The sequence below is a fragment of the Eurypyga helias genome, unplaced genomic scaffold (genome assembly GCF_000690775.1).
Source record: "Eurypyga helias isolate BGI_N326 unplaced genomic scaffold, ASM69077v1 scaffold4309, whole genome shotgun sequence".
In the NCBI taxonomy this organism is placed as follows: domain Eukaryota; kingdom Metazoa; phylum Chordata; class Aves; order Eurypygiformes; family Eurypygidae; genus Eurypyga; species Eurypyga helias.
Genome location: NW_010273776.1, coordinates 2,930 through 22,442, shown reverse-complemented (window position 1 = coordinate 22,442; position 19,513 = coordinate 2,930). Strand labels below are relative to the sequence as shown.

The 19,513-nt window shown below is 42.0% G+C and overlaps 1 protein-coding gene across 2 annotated transcripts; it reads left to right on the top strand.

The window, feature by feature from the left end:
* Positions 1–244: 244 nt before the first annotated feature.
* NDUFS1 (NADH dehydrogenase (ubiquinone) Fe-S protein 1, 75kDa (NADH-coenzyme Q reductase)) lies at positions 245–12,847 on the top strand. Of its 2 annotated transcripts, XM_010159584.1 has the most exons (18): positions 245–308; positions 529–620; positions 2,030–2,137; positions 2,333–2,409; positions 2,502–2,583; positions 2,684–2,814; positions 3,543–3,728; positions 4,236–4,370; positions 4,773–4,887; positions 5,853–5,998; positions 6,594–6,722; positions 7,909–8,038; positions 8,504–8,664; positions 10,155–10,309; positions 10,875–11,050; positions 11,768–11,902; positions 12,104–12,176; positions 12,489–12,847. In XM_010159584.1, exons 1-18 carry the CDS (start codon positions 245–247, stop codon positions 12,578–12,580), a joined length of 2,187 nt encoding a protein of 728 aa, XP_010157886.1. In that variant the 3' UTR covers positions 12,581–12,847. The 2 variants fall into 2 exon arrangements, with proteins under 2 accessions (XP_010157886.1, XP_010157887.1); XM_010159585.1 differs by lacking the exon at positions 2,030–2,137.
* The last annotated feature ends 6,666 nt before the right edge of the window (positions 12,848–19,513 follow it).

Here is a 19,513-nt window from a genome sequence, read left to right as displayed (position 1 = left end):
AGGCTCAGTGGCTTGCACCAGGTTACCACCGTGACCTTCACCGCTTTGAACGCGAGGCCACGTACCGACATCCGGAGCGTAGGGAGCCGAGAGAACCGTATCGAGCGGTTTACGAAAGTAACTGCCTATTCTTTCGTACCTCTGCGCGTACAGGTGCTTCACCGTTTTGCAAGTGGTTTAGAAGTGTCTGCTCTGGCTGGTTAAAACCTGTCGGCAAGCCTTGGAACTGGGAAAAACAAGCGCCATGTTTCGGCTGCCTGCTGTCCGCCGGACCTTGGCTGGGGTCGCCCAGTCCCCCAGGGTGTGCGGTAGGTGTCTGCAGTCTGTTTGTGTGTGGGGGGTGATCGAATCAACCTGCGTGCGATTGACTTACTGAAGGGCGTGTACGCGTGCTTCGTCTACAGTTCCGGAGTTCTGTGTTGTGCGGTTCATTGAACTGGATGTTGGTACTGTACGACTGCAAGATCTGCGTCTTCCTGCATCTGGCAGTAACTGGAAGTTTTTGTCTTCTTTTTCCGTTTGTCTCAGGACGTACAACTGCGACAGCAGCCAGCAACCAAATAGAGGTGTTTGTGGATGGCCATCCTGTGTTGGTGAACCCGGGTACCACAGTACTTCAGGTACGGGGAATGGCATGTGGAATTTTTCTTGGACTCCTCATCTCACTTCTTGGCAGCATGTTCTGTATAGCAAAAAAACCCAACCCTTTACATCGGTTCTTGTAATTCTTTGCACTGACTGTAATGCAGTCTCATGTGGCAGAAATCCTTTGGGGACTTGAATATTTGAAAAAGAACCGTCTGCCATGATGGCCTGAAAGAAGATGCATGCAGCATGAATCCCAGCTGCAAAAAATTGTGCAGTGCAATAACAGACTGTGATGAATTCTGGTTGAATCCCAGCTCTGAACTCTGTGACCTGGTAGTCTTTCAGAACCGGTAATTTTGTATCTTATTAAAGTGGTGTCTCAGGTAGAAGAGGGAGTTTCTCCTTTTGGTTATTAGTTCTTATGGCTGAGAATGCTGCTCCTTCACTGCTTTTATTCTCCAGGGTGTGGGAAGGAATGGAACATGGTTGTTGCAGCCCATACACAGCATTGTCGTTTTTCAGGCCAAAATTTGAAGTAGATCTTTTTCCTGTGTAGCTTCTTTTTAAGAAGCCATTGAGAACATTAAAATACATAGTGTTGATTTCAGAATATATCCCTCATTCTTTGGATACAAGTTATTAATTTAGGCATTTGAGTGCCCCCAGCAGGAGTCTAGTGTAAAATTTTCTTAAATGCTATTTTCATTAGCTTTTTAGTTTTGCTTTCATGTGGTTTTGGGGATTTTTTTGGTAGAAACCATCAGAAAAATTGGATCTTGTTAGTTCTTTTTTTAGTGAATTCACTGGTGTTTCATCTGGCAGGCATAGGTAACACTATAGCATAGATCCCATCAGCCATGGGGATCTTACGCAGGAAAGGCCATCTTTATCTGTTCTCTGGAAATCTCTTGGCTCTCTCCTCCTATCTCTTCTTCTGGCATGTCATGCAAGAATGTTTGAGTTTGGGGTTCTACTGGAGTTGAAGATTGACTGCTCCAGTACTTTTATAGACAGTATGTGTGTTGTTGAATTATTAGAAATCGTTATGCCTATTGTTGTTTCCTTTTTATTTTTCAGATTTTCCTTCTATGCACTTTTCTTTAAATAGTGCATGTGTTCTTTAAGAAGCTGTTTGTATTGCTAGTGTCCTGTCTGTTAGAGAGAATTCTGTCTGTACTTGGAGGAAAGAACGAGAGGTCAATTCTCATTTCCTCAATCAGTTAAACATTTTTGAAAAAAAAATATTTGTAATTCATAACCTGACATGTTTCTGCTTGATCACAGGTTTTTTTATTTATGGTCACTTCTCAAGATGAAAGGTCGAATGTACTATATTCCTGAGTACTAACACTGTTACTCTTTGAAAACTGAATGTTTTATGAGGTGGAACTGAAAGGTCTAACTAAAATTAAATTTTCCTTTTTTTTCTTCTTCTTTACAGGCCTGTGAAAAGGCTGGAATTCAGATACCTCGGTTTTGTTACCATGATCGTCTCTCTGTTGCTGGAAACTGTAGGATGTGTCTTGTGGAAATAGAGAAAGCTCCAAAGGTATTGTATGTGTGTGCTGGTTTAATAGGAATTTAGTGCTGGTTTAATAGAAATTGCAATTTTCTGCTGTGCTTAGGGCCTAGCTTAAATCTTGTAAATCTTGCCCATGTAAGAATTTGGAGGGAGGGAGAGGTTGAGGTTTGTGCCCATGTTGAGAGGAAATGTGTTGATGCTTGTTTTTTATGGTGATTGTAGCCAGTTGCTGCTTGTGCCATGCCAGTTATGAAGGGCTGGAACATACTGACAAACTCTGAGAAGTCCAGGAAAGCAAGGTACCTTTCTTCTAGCCCATCTAATCAGCTACAGGAGGCTATCTGCTAAATGATGTGAAGCTGACATTAACTGTAATTCCTGAACCCAACAGAGAGGGTGTAATGGAGTTCCTGCTGGCAAATCACCCACTGGACTGTCCTATCTGTGATCAGGGTGGAGAATGTGACCTACAGGTACAACATGCAACTAAATTGCGTAGACTTGTGCGTTAACACTCTCGTCTTAGGTGAAACAGTGCTCTCCAGCAGCCTGGGTGTCTGTTTTCTGTTCTAGGATCAATCGATGATGTTTGGCAGTGATAGGAGTAGATTTAGAGAGGGAAAACGTGCTGTGGAGGACAAGAACATTGGCCCGTTAGTCAAAACAATCATGACTCGGTGTATACAGTGCACTCGATGTATCAGGTAATGTCCTTTATTTTTCACTGGAGAGAGTACTGAGCAGGCAGATTTCTATCAGTTTATTTGTGAAAGAAGCACCATGAGGGGCAGTCATTGTTTAAAATTTTTTTTCTGACTGTACTTAAGAATTCTATTTCTGGTAGGGACTGATAGCTGGTTTCCCACAGCTACCAGACAGCTGTCATACAGGAAATGGGGAGAGATGGCCAAAACTTGAGAGCGCAGTCAGAATGCTGCAGGGCAGAGCTGCTCCCACGGTGGTAGAGACAGAATGGATTTTAAAATATTGGCTTCCTCAGCCACAGTTTCAAGATTTATTTATTCACGACAGCCTCTGGCAGCTGTATGTATCTTGTTCTGTAGTCCCGAGATTCAGTACCAGTTAACTTGACCCAGATGGGAAGGAATACAATGTACTCGCCTCGTTCTAGAAAGAGCTTGTTAGTTAGGACTAATCTTGGACTCAGGCTGTGAAGTTCACTGAGCCCTGAACTGCTCTGGTTTTTGATTGAACTCCCACCTAGTTCTTGCAGCCCTGTCTAAATGAAGTTCTGCAGATGTATAGTCCTGCGTGCGACGGCACTGACTGATGCACCTGAACAACCATTGTCTTCTTTCTGGTGTATGAACTAAAGCTGATCTTTTGTCTTAAACTGAGACAAGGGTTGAAAATGTGCTGTGCTGCTGCTGTACATTCCAGATTGGGTTTTCGCTCTTCTTGCATCCACCAGGTTTGCTAGTGAGGTTGCAGGGGTAGATGACTTGGGAACAACCGGAAGAGGGAACGATATGCAAGTTGGTACTTACGTTGAGAAAATGTTCATGTCTGAGTTATCGGGAAATATCATTGACATCTGCCCGGTTGGCGCTCTCACCTCCAAGCCGTACGCCTTCACCGCGCGTCCGTGGGAGACAAGGTGTGTGTCTTAACGCCTGCTGAAGGCGCAGCTTTCTCTGCTTCGTACGCTTTCATTTAGAATGTGTTCACCTATGATACCCATTCCCTGCCTTTTTGTGATGGACTCAGCACCAGTTCTGTTACTTACTCACAGCTCATTCAAGAAAATGTTTATCTTATTGGTTGTGGCTATTATTCCCTTACTTTAACTGTACAGTGTTTTGGACTTGCGGTTGTGCTGATTGCTCAGTAAAAGAATGTGTACAAAGGAAAATCCAAATTCATTGACTCAGTAATTGTTGAGGATATTATTTAAAATATCTTGTGAAACTAAGCTCTTATATGTACAGCTAAAGCTAAGCCTACAGCACTTTAATTGTTTTGTCATGCAGTCACCTGCTGCTTGTATACAGAAAACTGCAAATGAGCTAAGCCTACAGCACTTTAATTGTTGTTGTTTTGTCATGCAGTCACCTGCTCCTTGTATACAGAAAACTGCAAATGGTTTATTTGTTCTTCTAAACAGGAAGGTAGAGTCAATTGATGTTCTTGATGCAGTTGGCAGCAACATCGTAGTGAGCACAAGAACGGGAGAAGTGATGAGAATTTTGCCAAGGCTGCATGAAGATATCAACGAGGAATGGATATCTGACAAAACAAGGTGCATGGGAGGGTCCTGTGTCCGTGTGTGCGTTTATGGACGCATTAAAGGCACGCTCTGCGGAACCAGGAATGTGGACAGTAGCACAGACTTCGGGATTCCGCTGTTAATACTGTAAAGCTGTAGTGAAGAATAATTGGTAAAACATGTCTTTAATGCTGTAATTGAAGTTACTGAGTTTCTAATATTTGCATTTTTGTAGCTTTTTTTTTTACAGTAACTCTTTGTATCACAGATTTTTTTTCTTGGCTTTGAGAAGGAAAAGTTAAACTTTCAGGGGAAATATTTCTTGTGTTTCTCCTTTCTAATCATTGCAAGTTATTAGAAAGCTCTGTCTTGGAAAATAGTACAGACAACTACCTTTGTCTTTGCCCTTCAGTAATATTGGTGGTGTTCCCTTAGGTTTGCGTATGATGGTCTGAAGCGTCAGAGGCTTACTCAGCCAATGATCAAAAATGAGAAAGGACTACTTGTTCATGCCTCATGGGAGGATGTTTTAACTCGCGTCGCTGGTGTGGTAAGAACAATTTTCAATATATGTAGCATAAAATTAGTTTCTAAAGCTGGACGTACCACAGTGATTAATATGAAAACACTTATATAGAGAAAGGGCTTTTCCTTTAAAGTTGAAGGGGAGAATTTGACTTCTAATCCATTGTATTTCCACTTAAATTTCTTCTTTTGAATATTACCTCCTTGTTCCATGGATTAGACGATCTGAAGAACTTTTGTCTTAGCATGATTTCATCCAGGGGCATTGGGAGAGTAATTACTTTTATTGAAATAGGAAACTAAACTGTTCCTTCAGAAATTTAGGAGGAAGCAACTTTCCTCAATTACTCTGATCTATCTGAAGACTTTTCAAAATTTATACTGTGCTATCACCACTTTTGCCATCAAAGCCATTAATTCTGTATTACTTACAGCTGAATTGTGCTTGCCTCAGTGCTTTCTCTGTGTGGTGATTGATTCTGCTGCTCAGATAAAGTGCTGCATGACTGCTCCAGACTTTGATTAAAAATTTTATGTGGGATGAAGTAGAATTGAATAACTGTAATTGAACCTTCCTCAAGGATGTTTTTGCCTGTGATATAGCAGCAGGGTTTGTTACGAGAGCTGTTGCTTCTCAGGTAATACCTTCGGGTTTACTACCTCAGCTTGTCTTATGGAAGTTTGTATTCTGGCTGCACTGTAGCTTCATTAAAATAAAAGTATCCTCTAATCTTCCTCACCACACCAGAAGAGAATTGGCCACATCTGAGCAGTAACTCAAGTGGGAGAAACCTGCACAGAGTACAGAGAGCTGTTCTTTGCTTATCCTGAGTTCTGAAGGAGCTGGACTTGCTGCCAATCAGTTTGTGCTGCTCCAGGCTGGAGGCTGCACTGCTGGCTTTGGCACGTCCTAACGTAACAAACATTTACCTGGGCCAAAAGGGAATTTATGCCAATGGTTTCTTTTGCTTGTGTTTATTCTTTCTCCAGCTACAAGCTGTCACTGGTAAGGAAGTGGCAGCAATTGTAGGAGGACTGGTGGACGCAGAAGCGCTAATAGCTCTGAAAGACTTGCTGAACAGAGTAAATTGTGATACACTCTGCACTGAAGAGGTCTTCCCTACCGCCGGAGCTGGGTAAGAGCTGAGGCAAGGTTGGTCTGTAATTAGTATGTTAATAAACTTCACAGTCCGCAGACCATCTCATGGTAAGATTATGGAATGACCAAGCACAGCAACTGCTGGTGCATTAGCAGGTTCTGTCTGAATTCACAATATGCATTTTAGAGAGAGTATTTGTGGATTGTGTGTTGATGCACAGTCTCTACTACAGCGAGGGTCGCCTGCTTTACTGTGTGGCGAGGCTGCTGCAGTTTAACAGGAGGCTACTGAAAGCCAGTTAGACTGTTGTAAAGTTGGATAGTTTAGTCTGTTTGTGTTTTGATCTTGTAAACTGCAGTAGCAGATGAAGTTTGCGAAGGCTGATAATAACTGTAAATGTAGGAAATATCCACACTAATCCCTTTAATGTTTTGCTGGCTCTGATACTCATGAAAGAGAGCAGCTCTTACTCTTTATTTGGGTTAGTAAGTTGGACTGAGAAATCTTTTCTTTCCCTTTCTCTTCCTGAGATGGAAAAAATACTTTGACCATCTAGAATCTTTACCATATCTTCATTCCTTCCCTTCACTGAATTCTCATCCTCTTTCTTTCTTACATCTTTCTGTTACAGCACAGATTTACGCTCTAACTACCTGCTTAATACCAAGATTGCCGGAGTGGAGGAGGCAGATGTCCTGCTTCTGGTTGGCACCAATCCACGCTTCGAGGCACCACTTTTTAATGCTAGGATTCGAAAGAGGTTTGTGGTGGTGGTGAATAAGCATGCAAATCCATCTGGGTTTGATACAGTGCTTAGGTGGAGCCGCTGGCAATAAGCTGAGAGCACTCATCCTGGTGGTCTCACTGGGTTTAGTTCACCTTTTAGTAAAGGGAACGTTGATATATGTGTAGAAAAAGAGGGTCTCTTCTCCCTGTAGTGTACAGCTATGTTTTGTTCATTCTCACTTTGCCTTTTTACGTACGTTCATATACTCACTCCTTTGTTACATTACGCAGACACCTCAGATCTTCCATCTTACAGGAGTTTGTTGAAGTACATTCCTTAAAGAATTGTTTTCAGCATCAGCTGGCTGCTTTTTGTATTGTTGTAACAAATCAGCCTTGCTGATTTTAGAAGCAGTTATTCAACTTCAGTATCGTCTTTGGCAAGTATTGTGGCTTTCCCAAACTTTTGAACATAGTTAATTGAACTTTAACAGGATATGTCAGCAGGAGACAAATGAGGTTTATAAAAGCCCTGTCCTTCCTAATGCTGGGATCTTCCAAAATACATAATTTTAAACAAGAGTGGCCTTAAAATTTTGAGAGGAAAAATGTCATTGAAATTTATGGACAATTTGTGTATTTTTATAAGTCTGTGCTATGAGAAACTGCAAAAAAAGAGAAAAATTTCTAACCAGCTATATTTTTTCTCTGTTTATATAAGAAATGGTAAGTGGATTTCTACACCGGTGATCACTATTCTTCCCTCCTACAGATGACTTTAGCTTCAGTTGTCAGAATAACTAAGAGTTAAGTCAAGCAAAATAAACTTCATAGTAGCTGTAGGTGCGGGTTTTTGTTTGTTTTTGCCTAACACTGGAAAAGGTGGTTTAAAGTTGTAGCACCTCATTTTGTGCAACCTTTTTTCCACTGAATTGGCAGTTCCACTGAGGGGAGGAGGGAATTACGAACTTTTCATGTAAGGAGTGTTGCTGCACTGGTCCCAGGACGTACGTAGAGAAATAGTCCTAAAAACAACCTTAAGCTTGCTTAACAATCAGAATAATGCTAAAGTGTGTGTTACCAAAACAATGAATGCCATTTAAATTCCTTTGAAAGAGTTTGCATCCTATTTCAGGTTATTGCTAAAATTATCGTTGGTGGTTTTGGTTCAGTAAAACTCTATTTCTTTGATTTTTATAGAATGTCTGTTATGTTTTCAGCTGGCTTCACAATGACTTGCAAGTGGCCCTTGTTGGCTCTCCTGTGAATCTGACCTACAGATATGATCACCTAGGGGATTCCCCACAGATCCTCCAGGACATTGCTTCTGGAAAACATGCATTCTCCAAGGTACACACAGTGTAGGAGTGACTGTTAAACTGAAGATGTATTGAATAATAATCTGAATTCCCCACAGTGGGAGGTTTGAAGAGAAGTACTGTGTTGCATCTGGGGCTGTTTGCTTTTAATCACATGCAGAGATGAGGTAATGATTAGTGTGCACTGTTTAATATATTCAGGCGTGTAAAACTTTGCGGTGCAGGGAACTCCTGGAATATTTCTTGTTATAAACCAGGCCGTTTCAGCTGCTGCTGTTTCCACATCAATGTCTGGTTATCAAGAGTACGGTTCTGTATTGTCAGGGTAGTGTGCCGCTCATAGCCCTTTCTCTGGGCTTTAAATGAAACAAGGACCGTTTCGGAACTGTAGCTTCGCAGGGAAGATGCATGTAGAAATTATGGTATTTATTATTAGCTGCACCAAGAATTGTCTTCGGAGCCCTGGTATGAATTTCTTGATTCTTTACTTGCACAGGTCCTCGACCAGGCCAAAAAGCCAATGGTGGTGGTAGGTAGTGCAGCGCTGCAGCGCAGTGATGGAGCAGCTATCCACGCTGCCGTTTCCACCATTGCGCAGAACGCCAGGACTAAGAGCAGTGTTGGTTCTGATTGGAAAGTCATGAACATCCTCCACAGGTTTGCTTTAAAGCCTTTTTGGGGAGCCACTTTTGTTTATACTGGGCCTACACAAGTTACCGCAATGTACGCGTGCAAATTTCTTTGTGTACACACAAGCAGCCTATCAGGTTAGAGCTGTAGGCAATATAAAATAGAGCAGTACAAAGTAGCAGAAACTTCAATAAAACTGGGTTCCTTGACCTGGCAAGCTTTTATTAAACTTTAAATTCGACATTTAATGCAGAGGTACAGTATACAAGAGAGCTTAATAACATACCACAGTGCTCAGTAGGATGCAGAGCAGACCAGTGTCACTTGCTAAATGATGGCTCTTTATCTAGAGGAAGAAAACCAAACAAAATGGCAAGAGTATTTAAATACTGTGGTTTCCTATAATACTCCTTTTAGTGTGCAGTTTCTTAAGTGACTAGTTAAAAGCTTCAACGCTTTTCATTTTAGGGCTTTTGATCTTAGTTATTCAGTTTATTGGGTTATTATTCCTTTTAATAGGCAAGCTTCTCTTGAGACCATCCTCCCCCACTCTTTCTAATCATCTGTCAAATTGACAACCTCTGGAAAAGAAAAATTATTTCAGCAAATGTAGTGGCACTCAGGTGCAGAGACTCAGCAAAGTCCTGCCAAAAGCAGCTTCATTGATGTGAAACTAGTGTAGCAAGAGTAGGGCTTGGTCCTCTGAAGGAAACTTGAGTGTAAAAAACCTGCTGTTGAAACTGAAACATTTAATACCAAAACCCTGATGAGTTAAAGAATACTTACGATACCTTATTTACATGTGGTTTGGCAGTCTGTCATACTATGGGCTTCTGTGCTTTTGTGCACCATCCTCTCAACCTTAAGTGTAAAAAGCAACGTAACTTGCTGGAACCTGTGTGTCTGACTGTGCCAGACAAATGTGAGTAACACTGAAAGCTCTCTGCCCTACAGAGAGAATCTTTTTACTTTTTAATGTAATTGTAAGTCTGGCACCTGACTATGCAGGATGATGCAAAACAGTTTCTTGGGAAAAGAAAGACTGCCATAAAATGAGAATGATTATTTCATTCTTTTTAAAGTATTTGTACACGTGCATAAATGAATAGTGATGAAATAGTGGCCTGAAGTTTTAGATGATGGTCCGGTAGCTGGTCTTCTTCCATGTGGGTGCCCTGAATTAAAGGCCTGTTAAGTTCAATTCATAGCAGAAATGTGAACCTTGATGTTCCAGGTGACAATTTAGCTGGCTGCTGCTAGGTCCTGACCTGGAATGTCTGCCTTTATTTTCCTCTCCCATTTTAAATAGGTGAGATTCCCGGTGAAAACTGTCAGTTTGGCAAAATGCATAACCAACCTCATACTCTGTCAAAATTTTAAGTTTCATTTTCGCCCTGTTACTGTTACAGACCTCTTATGTCCCTTTGAAATATTTAGTCAAAAAAAGTTACGTCTGCCCTCATGGGAGAGGGAGAATTCTAAAGTAACTTAAAGTCCTAATGTGTTTGTTCCTCCAGGGTTGCAAGCCAGGTAGCTGCTTTGGATCTGGGTTTCAAACCAGGAGTGGAGGCAATCAGGAAAAATCCTCCCAAAGTACTGTATCTCTTGGGAGCAGATTCGGGTTGTATAACACGTCAGGATTTGCCAAAGGATTGTTTTATCATCTATCAAGGTAATTAGTAGATGTAAACTAAGAAATGTTGCTATCTAACAGCTGGAGGGAAAGCCTAAGGAGTGGCATATTCTTACAGACATACCTGACCCTCTGATAAATTCTAGCCTTTATTTTCTGCCAAGAAATGGGAGTTCCAACACATAACTGAGATGCTGGTTACCTACTTTTTAGGTAAAAATGAGAAACTGTGGTGAGCAGTAAGGGAATGTAAACCAGCTGGGTCTTCTGGAGCGTAGCTTCAAACCTGGCAGACAAACCAGCACTGGTTCCCAGCTCCTCTATTGTACCAAAGCATGGTCTTAGTTCACGTAGCATCCTTGTTGCAGGAGCCCCCCAACGATGAGTGACTGTAGAGACTGAACTCCATTGGCTACTGCTTGTAATCTGTTTCTCCCCAGAGTATTAGGCAGGTCACACCTCAGAGTAGTCAGCCTGTCAGGACCTTAGAAACTCCTTTTTCTGGGAACACAGAAATTCTGCATGGTCTTCCTAAAGCACTTATGTTTATTTTGATTTAATGTCTTACGTGGCTGTGTACTGTTTCCTCTTTCCATGTATTTAGGACATCACGGGGATGTGGGAGCTCCCATGGCTGATGTTATTCTCCCAGGAGCAGCATACACCGAGAAGGCGGCCACATACGTGAATACTGAGGGTAGGGCCCAGCAGACAAGAGTAGCCGTAACGCCTCCTGGGATGGCAAGGGAAGACTGGAGAATTATTAGAGCTGTCTCTGAGGTACTGCTGCTGTTATAAATTGCTTCTAATGGAAGTATGCTGAGAGGTTAAGTTCCTTTTATATTGAAGAGTGTTTCCAAAAAAGAGGTCCATTTTCAGGGAAGTGCATGACTGTAGTATTAAAGAGTAATGTTTTGTATTGAATCCTTTGTTAATTCTGAGAGTCACATCATGTTGTTTCCCTTCTGAGGACAGCACTAATACTGCAGCTGCTGCGTGCTCTGGGCATGCATGCTGGGTGAAGCTTTGTCGGCAAACTCTGCACGTCTGCATGAAGTGCTGGGGAGGAAACTGGTGGGAGGATGCAGTTTTTAGAAAGAGAACGTGAACTCTGAGGAGAGGATCTGGTATCAATATGTGCTTACTAGTCACTGGGAACAAGACACACTGATAATTGCATCAGCTTCTATCTCATTTGGTGGTAAGCTAGGGAAAGTACAAGTGACATCTGTATGGAAGGAGAATAGCACTTCTTGTCTTTTTTTGACTCTCCAGCAAACAGGACAGCTTGCATCTTTAACGTGGGGAAGTCTTAGCTGTAGGCATCAAAACTCCCCGGAGCACACTGACTTTGTTTCAGTTTGTACATTGTAACTGCTTTTGTTTCCAGGAGCATAGGTTTTTCCCTGACTTTACCAATCCATTAACACACCAAAAGTAAACCACTACATATTAAATCCCTAGACTTGATGGCATTTCTTTCTGTGAATCTCCTAGTTGGCTGGTATGACCTTGCCTTATGAGAACCTTGATCAAATACGGAAGCGTTTAGAAGAAGTGTCTCCTAATCTGGTTCGGTATGATGATGTGGAAGAGGCTAACTACTTCAGCCAGGCAAACGAATTGTCCAAGGTAACCAAAACTGAGGCATCTGGGCATGATTTGGTGCTGTTACACAGCTTGATGCTTTTTAAAGAAAGGGGCTTTCTTCATACGCAGTACTACCATCATTCTTTGACCTGCACTGAATGCAGAATTCACTAAGCAAATGCTTTTGTAAGAAATTCCTATCAGAAAGCTGACTTTCTTCCTTTTTTCCCTTTCCTGCTACAGTTAGTGAAGCAACAGCTTCTTGCCGATCCTCTTGTTCCACCTCAGCTCACAATAAAAGACTTTTATATGACAGGTATGTACAATATGGCCTTTTCATTCTGAAATCAGCAATACATTTTACTTAGCTTTACAGTAAGATTCTTAGGAGGCATTTAAAGCTTTTCACTGAGATACGTAGGATTTGAGGTTTTTTTAAGAAACAAAGTTTTCCAGTAAAACTATTTGGAATTTGCATAAAACAGAGACTTTTGGACTGTATTTTCAACTAAGCAATGTCTTTTATCCTCTTTGTGTGCAGGTTTGTACTCACTCTCCCTTATACTGTGTCTGTGTATAATTTTGACAGTGAACAGTTGCAATCCTCTGACGTGTGGATTTTTTTCAGATTCAATCAGCAGAGCATCCCAGACGATGGCCAAGTGTGTGAAAGCTGTTGTTGAAGGTGCTCATGCAGTAGAAGAGCCAGCCAGCTGCTAAAGACTAATCGGACTGCTGCCACTGCTGTCCAAGTATTTGTTGCAGTTAACTGCAGTGACTGATAGTGTTTTGGTTTTTTTTTTCAAAATCTGTTTGCTAGGTCATCGTATTTTTTCTTTTCTTCATTCACATTTTCATCAGTTCAAATAGTCCCATAATATTACAGGACTGTTGTGTCTGGGAGAACATGCAGCACTCAACTTAACTGTGCCCAGAGGCAGAGTATGTGATGGTTATGTACAAATAAATTATAACACCAAACAATCCATTCCCTATGTAATTCATACAGCTCATGCTGCTTGCATGAAGAGACCTCAGTAAGCAGCTCAGACGCAGTAGGTCATGATTTGCTAGGAACAAGTCTACGTGGCAAAAATACTAGTTTGTAATCTTCTTCCAGAGCGTCCACCTAGCTTAACTGTAAGCACTGGGGAGAGCGTGAACGTGCTATTTTTGTAATGCACTTTCAGAGCAAGTTGTCCCTCTTTTGATTCAAACATACCTGGTTTATGTCAGTGTTTAGACCTGCCGCTGCTCTAGGGATTTGTATGTTTCTCCATTCTGTTTCAGTTGAGAAACTACTCATGGAGGGAATAAAAATAATTTTGATGTCATGAAAAAGAAAAGCAGAAGAAACTGCTTGGAAAAACTAGCAAAAAGATAAAGGCCTCCAGCTACACCATTACAAATACAGAAACAATTTCAGAATAGTTTCTCTGTGTACTGATCTTTTCATAGCAAAGTAGGGGAAGGAGGGTGTGTGTGGTGGGTTTTGGGGTTTTTTTAAATTTCTTGGAACAGCGACTCTTGTCTGTTAGGTTTGTAACGTAAGTCTGGGAGAAGGATAACTTCCTCTTCAGCAGGCTACTCGAGTAATAAGGTTTAGAGCGATCTTTCCAGGAACCGTGCAAATAGGGACAGTATCATAAAGCCATCGCTTCCAACTTGATAAAGTATTTTGCATGAGAAGAAGCTACGTTTTTCAGTGCAGAATAATGCTGAGTGCATGAGAGTGCTGCTGTAGAAGCTTTAGCTGTATAAAACCCCTTTTTTCTTCCACGCTTGAAATTTTTAAAAAATGGTTTTCCTTCTGCCCAGGAAGGAAACTCTTCCCGGTTATCCTGGCGTAGCCCAGTGTCGTTACGCTAGCTGATTAAGTCTTACATGCTGGACATTGTTTGCCTCAGCCTGCCATCTTCCAAGTACCAACAGGGTCTGTTCTCTGGCGGTACCAAAGACAACTCGTGGCTTTACGCAAAGATGCTACTGTGCACCCGAATGAGACGTCTAGAAATACTTGAGCCTGTTTTTAACGTGGCAGCTTACAGGACCCCGTAGTGTGTGTCCCCACACGTGTGACAAAGTACAGCATAAAACCTTCATCTTGTCCTTGTGGAACGTTACTACTTCAGGAGGAAGAGGGGCTTGTGGCAGGGACGTAGCAAAGGAAGAATGTGTTTGAGAACATGTGCCAAAAGCAAGGCAGTTGGCTCTTCTCACAGATGGTAGGTTTAAGAGGAAAGGGTGGAGCTGGATCCTATATTCAGTAAAACATTTGGTTCTCAGGTTCCTAGGATGAAAACTCTCTTTTTCCCCTGAAAATCCATGCTGTACAAACACAGAGGAATAATTTCAGCTGTGCAACAAGCCAGTTAACACTTCTTCACTTCAAAATTTATAAAGATTCAAAAGCTTTAGAGAATTCTTTTTGCTTTAAATGTTACAGCATTACTTAACACTGGGAGCTCAGGCACGCGTTACTATGTGGGGTTTTGAAAGCTCTGCATCCTTCACTTACTGTGTGTAGGGGATCCTTATTTCTATTCAGAAAGTGCCCAGAAAGACAAAAAGGGTAAGCCGTACAGCCTGTCCTGCTTCTGTCCTCTTTCCTACGTACCTAGTCACCCAGTACAGAACCTTTCAGCCAAACGTGGAGCTATTCCCTTCTCTCTTCTGTTTGCGCTGGTGGCTGGACCGTCAGTGCGGATGCGGACTTTCACCCAGCGAGCAGTAACAGGATAGTAGGGGTCTGCGAAGGAAGGGAGGTGATGTAGGCTGGGTGAAGTACTGCAACGCAAATGACAAACAGGGCTGTTTGGGCAACTTCAGTTCTGTGTATTTAAAAGAAATAAGCTTACAGTTCGTGCCGCTGTTTGCTGGTTCTGAAGCTGCGCCCCCAGATGAAAGCGGAGCGTTAGGAGGCGACGGCAGAGGGCTGGGGTGAGTAGGGGGTTGTTAGCGAGGTGGTGCAGCCCTAGTACCACCCGCTGGCCAGCTGGCTGAACTGCTCCCCGGCTGCACTGCCAGTTCCGCCGCGCAGCCAGCACGCCAGGAACGGCGTCTGGGAGAGGGATGGCGCTAGTCATGAAGTATCCTCCTCTCCCAGTGCAGCACTCGTGAACACGGCTCTGACGGGTCAGCAAGTGACCCCAAACACGGCTAAGATGAAACCTCGTCTTCAGCAGAATGTTGGGAGGTGCGGAGAAGGAAAAGGGTGTGTTAATTCAAGGTAAAACCCTACTTGAAAGCTTTCATATTCAAGCAAGTTTGGGCGAGATGAATGCCAGCAGTCAGATTAGAGAAAACTTTTGTCAAAATACTGCAGGCAGATTCAAGCATCTAAGTCTTAAGCTGTTACTTTAAACCAAAAACTTTTCTAAAACCCTGTTCAGTAGCCACCTTCTTGGAAACACCAGCATCCCATGGGTACATCCCTACAGTTCCAGAGGCAGCCTGCTTTAAATCCTGGGCAATTTAGTGAAGCTTTCTCAATAAAAAGAAACCAGACAATGTGGTCCTAAGCGGAAGCCAAGTCAAACTGAGGTATGCTCTCAGCCTGACTCCATAACAGCCAACAGAACTAGGCCATTCGAAAAATAATTGTAACCAGCTCATTTTTTTAATGTATTTTGAAGTGTGTCTCAAGTAGGAAGTGTATGTAGCATTTCCCCAGGAAGTAAAAGATTTGGGATCAATGCCCTTCTGAGTCTGATGGTCTTGCAAGACAGGGTCTGCTACCTGCTGGCTTGGGGGTGTGCTGTCTGTTACTGCTGAAGCTAATAGAAAATGCAGCTCAGATTCATAAAGCTACAGAAAAAGCAGAGCAGCAGCCTGGCATCAGCCTTAATCCGAGAAAGGTAATAAAACCTCATCTCCATCCCTGTCCCCACATGCTTGCTCCTCATAAAATACGCCAAACAATGGCTAAGCCAAAACATCCTCTCCCAAAACAAGAGTCTCTTAATAATTATTTGTTGTGCTGTCCTTCGAATATGCAATTAGGTGAAATCACCTTCGGTCATGAAGGGTAGGAAGACTGACTCTGTCAAGGCACTGAGAGGACATGAACAGAGAAAGGGCTAATAAGCAAACTGATAGAGGAGGACTTACTGTGACAGACATCATGGAAAAAATCAGTAAGTAAGAGAATTATGGAGAGCACCAAAAAGTTAAGGACTTCACTGGTAACTGAAGTAAGCTCTTTCTCAGGCTACAAGAACACTTTTTATGGGGTAAGTTCTCCCAGAGTTACCTGAGTAGTTGCTTTGCTCAAGAAGCAGTTTTAGAATTTCCATTTAAAACCAAAACCTATTACTAATTTATTAATAGATATTAACAGATAATCATTAATAGTCATGTCAAATGGGCACAGGTACCTTTGGGAACGAAACACTGAAATTTACAGTCTCGCAAGGAAAACTTTGTTCAGGAACAAAGACTGAAGTGCTTGTTCTCACACAAGTTCTGGTCTTCTCTGTTGTGTAAGGTTTTATCCAAAGGACACTTAGAGTAATGCATATTAGCTGATGGAATGATGTTGGCACTGTGTCCCAAAGTACCTGGGTATCTCCAGCTCCCCACAGCTGGGCACAGGAGAGAAACGGTGCAGTCATAAGCAACGCACGTAAAACCTTGCCATTCACGCTCCGAGTGGCTCCCTAATCGGCAGGGCCTGCTACACTGAACACCGAGTACGTGTTTTCCTCTGGCTACATGCAAGCATCCGCTCACAGTGCTTCACCCCAAGAAACCCGCTGAGATTTAGAGGCCTCTCTGTGTAGTAAGACATAATAGCTGGCAGGGACATCTCACTGTGATGCTTTTGAAACAACTAACATGTCAAAGACGTAATTTTATTTCTTCTTGTCACCTTCTGCACACCTGTGTCTATGTTTGAAATGGATCACAGATGAGAACCGTGCATCAAAAAGAAACATACTCAGGGCAACAAGCTTCATGTATAACAAATAACTTTGAAAAAGGACCTTGTGACCCTAGACACTGATTAAGCCCTATGCTTTGATGTTAGCTCAGCTCCAACTAGTTTGGTAAAAACCTGTCCTGTGTGGTTTTCATTTCTGAATTACTCGTCACAGGATGTTCCACACCTTTGTTCGAAGCATTGGATTCTGGCTATTCTCAGAAGACTCAGATTGCTGATCTGGTCCAGAGTGGGAACTCTCATCTTTCCAATTTGCAGTGCTGACCCAGACCTGCTCTAACCTGAATGTGAATGAGTAACTGAACTAAGTGAGGAAAGAAGGGTGGTGATCAAGTGTGGGGGTTCTTAACCGCTACCATTAATGTAATATCAACAGACAGATAGTAAAAATGTAGTAGGACACTTTGTACAGTGGCCTTCCCAGTAAAACAGAGCATTCTGCTGGTATGTCTTACTCCCTTCATCTGTCTTCTGTTTAAGGAAGTCTCCGCGGCTGCCAGCCGTGTACTCTGGACAACCTTCCCACAATTAACACTCTTGCTATTTTGTCTTTGCTGAGCTTCAGGAAGACAATACCATTTATTTAATGCAGATTAAAATACACATTGATAATGAGGAACAGATTAGTTAAGTCTTAGTTAATTACTATTTGCAGTACAGTTCACTATCAATTAATTACATTATCATGCAACAGCTAGCATACGTCTCCTCCCAACTGGTTAAATACTTCTGCAACTATGTTCCTACGGAAATGCACAGCAAAATTCCCATTGCTCCAATAAGCTTTAGATAAGCCCCTCAGACTCAGGAAAACAAGGCCGGTCGTCTGTACTTTGTGCTGCTTTCCTAGCATTTACGGCTTTAAACGGAGTAACTGTTCTACATACGGTTTGTCCTAGGTTTTCAGCTGCGCTACCTGTGCACTAAAACGTGGGTTGGAAGGAGTTTAGCTGCTGAATGAAGAGGCTGGATTTATGCTGGAATTTGGGTCTAATTCCTAGAGAAAAATCCTCAGACTGTAGACAATGCTTTTAGAACACACACTCTTCGATGTTTGGAAAAGCAACAAAAAGCACGCTGGTTATCAACTCCATACTACTGCAGCGGACAGGGTAACTGAATTTCAAATATGCTGGAGACAACCACTCCCATAACTGTCCATCTTAAAGATTGTTGAAAAGTAAAAATAAGCATTTCTCAATAACACTAACGTGCTGGGCTTTAATGGTTCGCTTGACCCAGAGCTTACCATGGTTTAATAAACCAATACCATGCAAAAGCGCTGCTCAAGATACTGCTTAGAAGAATGTATCTAATCATCATCTCAGGGTTTATTTGATTTGTCACCCTTTCAGAGTTGAAGCACCTACAGACGATCTACACAGATGTGGCTCTGTACGCGAAAGCCTTTCATGAACATCTTCACAGGAATTGTTCCTCCCCTTCACAATATTCCACCTGCGTTTTAAATAAACTGCTGATCCCCTTCTCAAGCATTTGAAGACTGGAACCGTTTCCTCGGAATACATGTGCCTTTCAAGAAATAATACCTAGACGCTGATACTGTAACACTATTTGCCGAAAACACCAGCTTCTTGAACACATATGCAGAATCCAAGTCGTGTTCCAGATATTCCTGAGGTCTGCACCTGGAGTGCATATGACCTTGGGAGAGAGTCAAGGTTCATTTCTTCATGCAGCCTCCTCCACTAACCGGTATAAAACCTAAAGCATCTATTCCATTACTTTTATTAGACTCACAAAGATTATTCACCATGTCACTGCCCTCTGTCTCACTGTTAATACCAGCGAGGCACATCAGCGAAGTACGCCTCATGAGCCAGAAACCAGTGATTTAGGGAACATTAGTGTTCTTTGACCACTCTGTGCTCAAAGGTACAATACATTTACTGGCTGGAGCGGTTGGTCCAGGGATGTGGCCACTTTAAAGTCAAGGCAGACAGACCTATTCTGTAACGAAGCAATGGAATTCCAGAACACAATTCCTCACGTTGTACAGGGAATGTTGGTATGGGTTTACCCACCGTCCTTGTACAGGAAGCTCAGAGTCCAATTTGTTCTCCAACCTAGTTTCAGAGTACTGCTCTATCAAAATGATGCATCTCTCAACTTCAGAAAATAGTCTTGTCCATAAAGATAAACCTTTTTTATAAAACCTTTTAATGCCGCGTTCCTAAAGCTAGCAGGCTTTGCTCATTTTGGGGGTTACTGTCCAACATTTTGTTGCCAGCAAAACAATCAAAATAGTGTTTGCAAATTTTAGTGTATTACTGAAAAGCAAATCCTCTCAGGTAAATAAACAAAGTTTTGTTAAATAAATTCCTCCATCCATAACAAACAGATTTTAGTTGCTCTGTTGAATGATTACACAATAGTGTCGTAACTAAGATCTAGTGAATTTTTCTTCTTTACTTCGTCCTCCTTAAAAAGTTACAATTTTTTTTTAAGACACTAAAAAAAAAAAATCCAATTTCAGTTTTACTATCCCAAACTAGATTCAAAATGATTCTCCCTTCCTTTAGGATTAAGCTTCTGGCTTTGCAATTAACACACATCCAATAGATCTCAGGATGTCACCAAAATGTGTAATGCTACTATAATGCATGTTTAAATTTAGGCATGGAAATAATCACATTAAAGTCAGTATCTGCAAAGTCAAGCACATAAGCCAAAGAAAGGGTTTAATATTG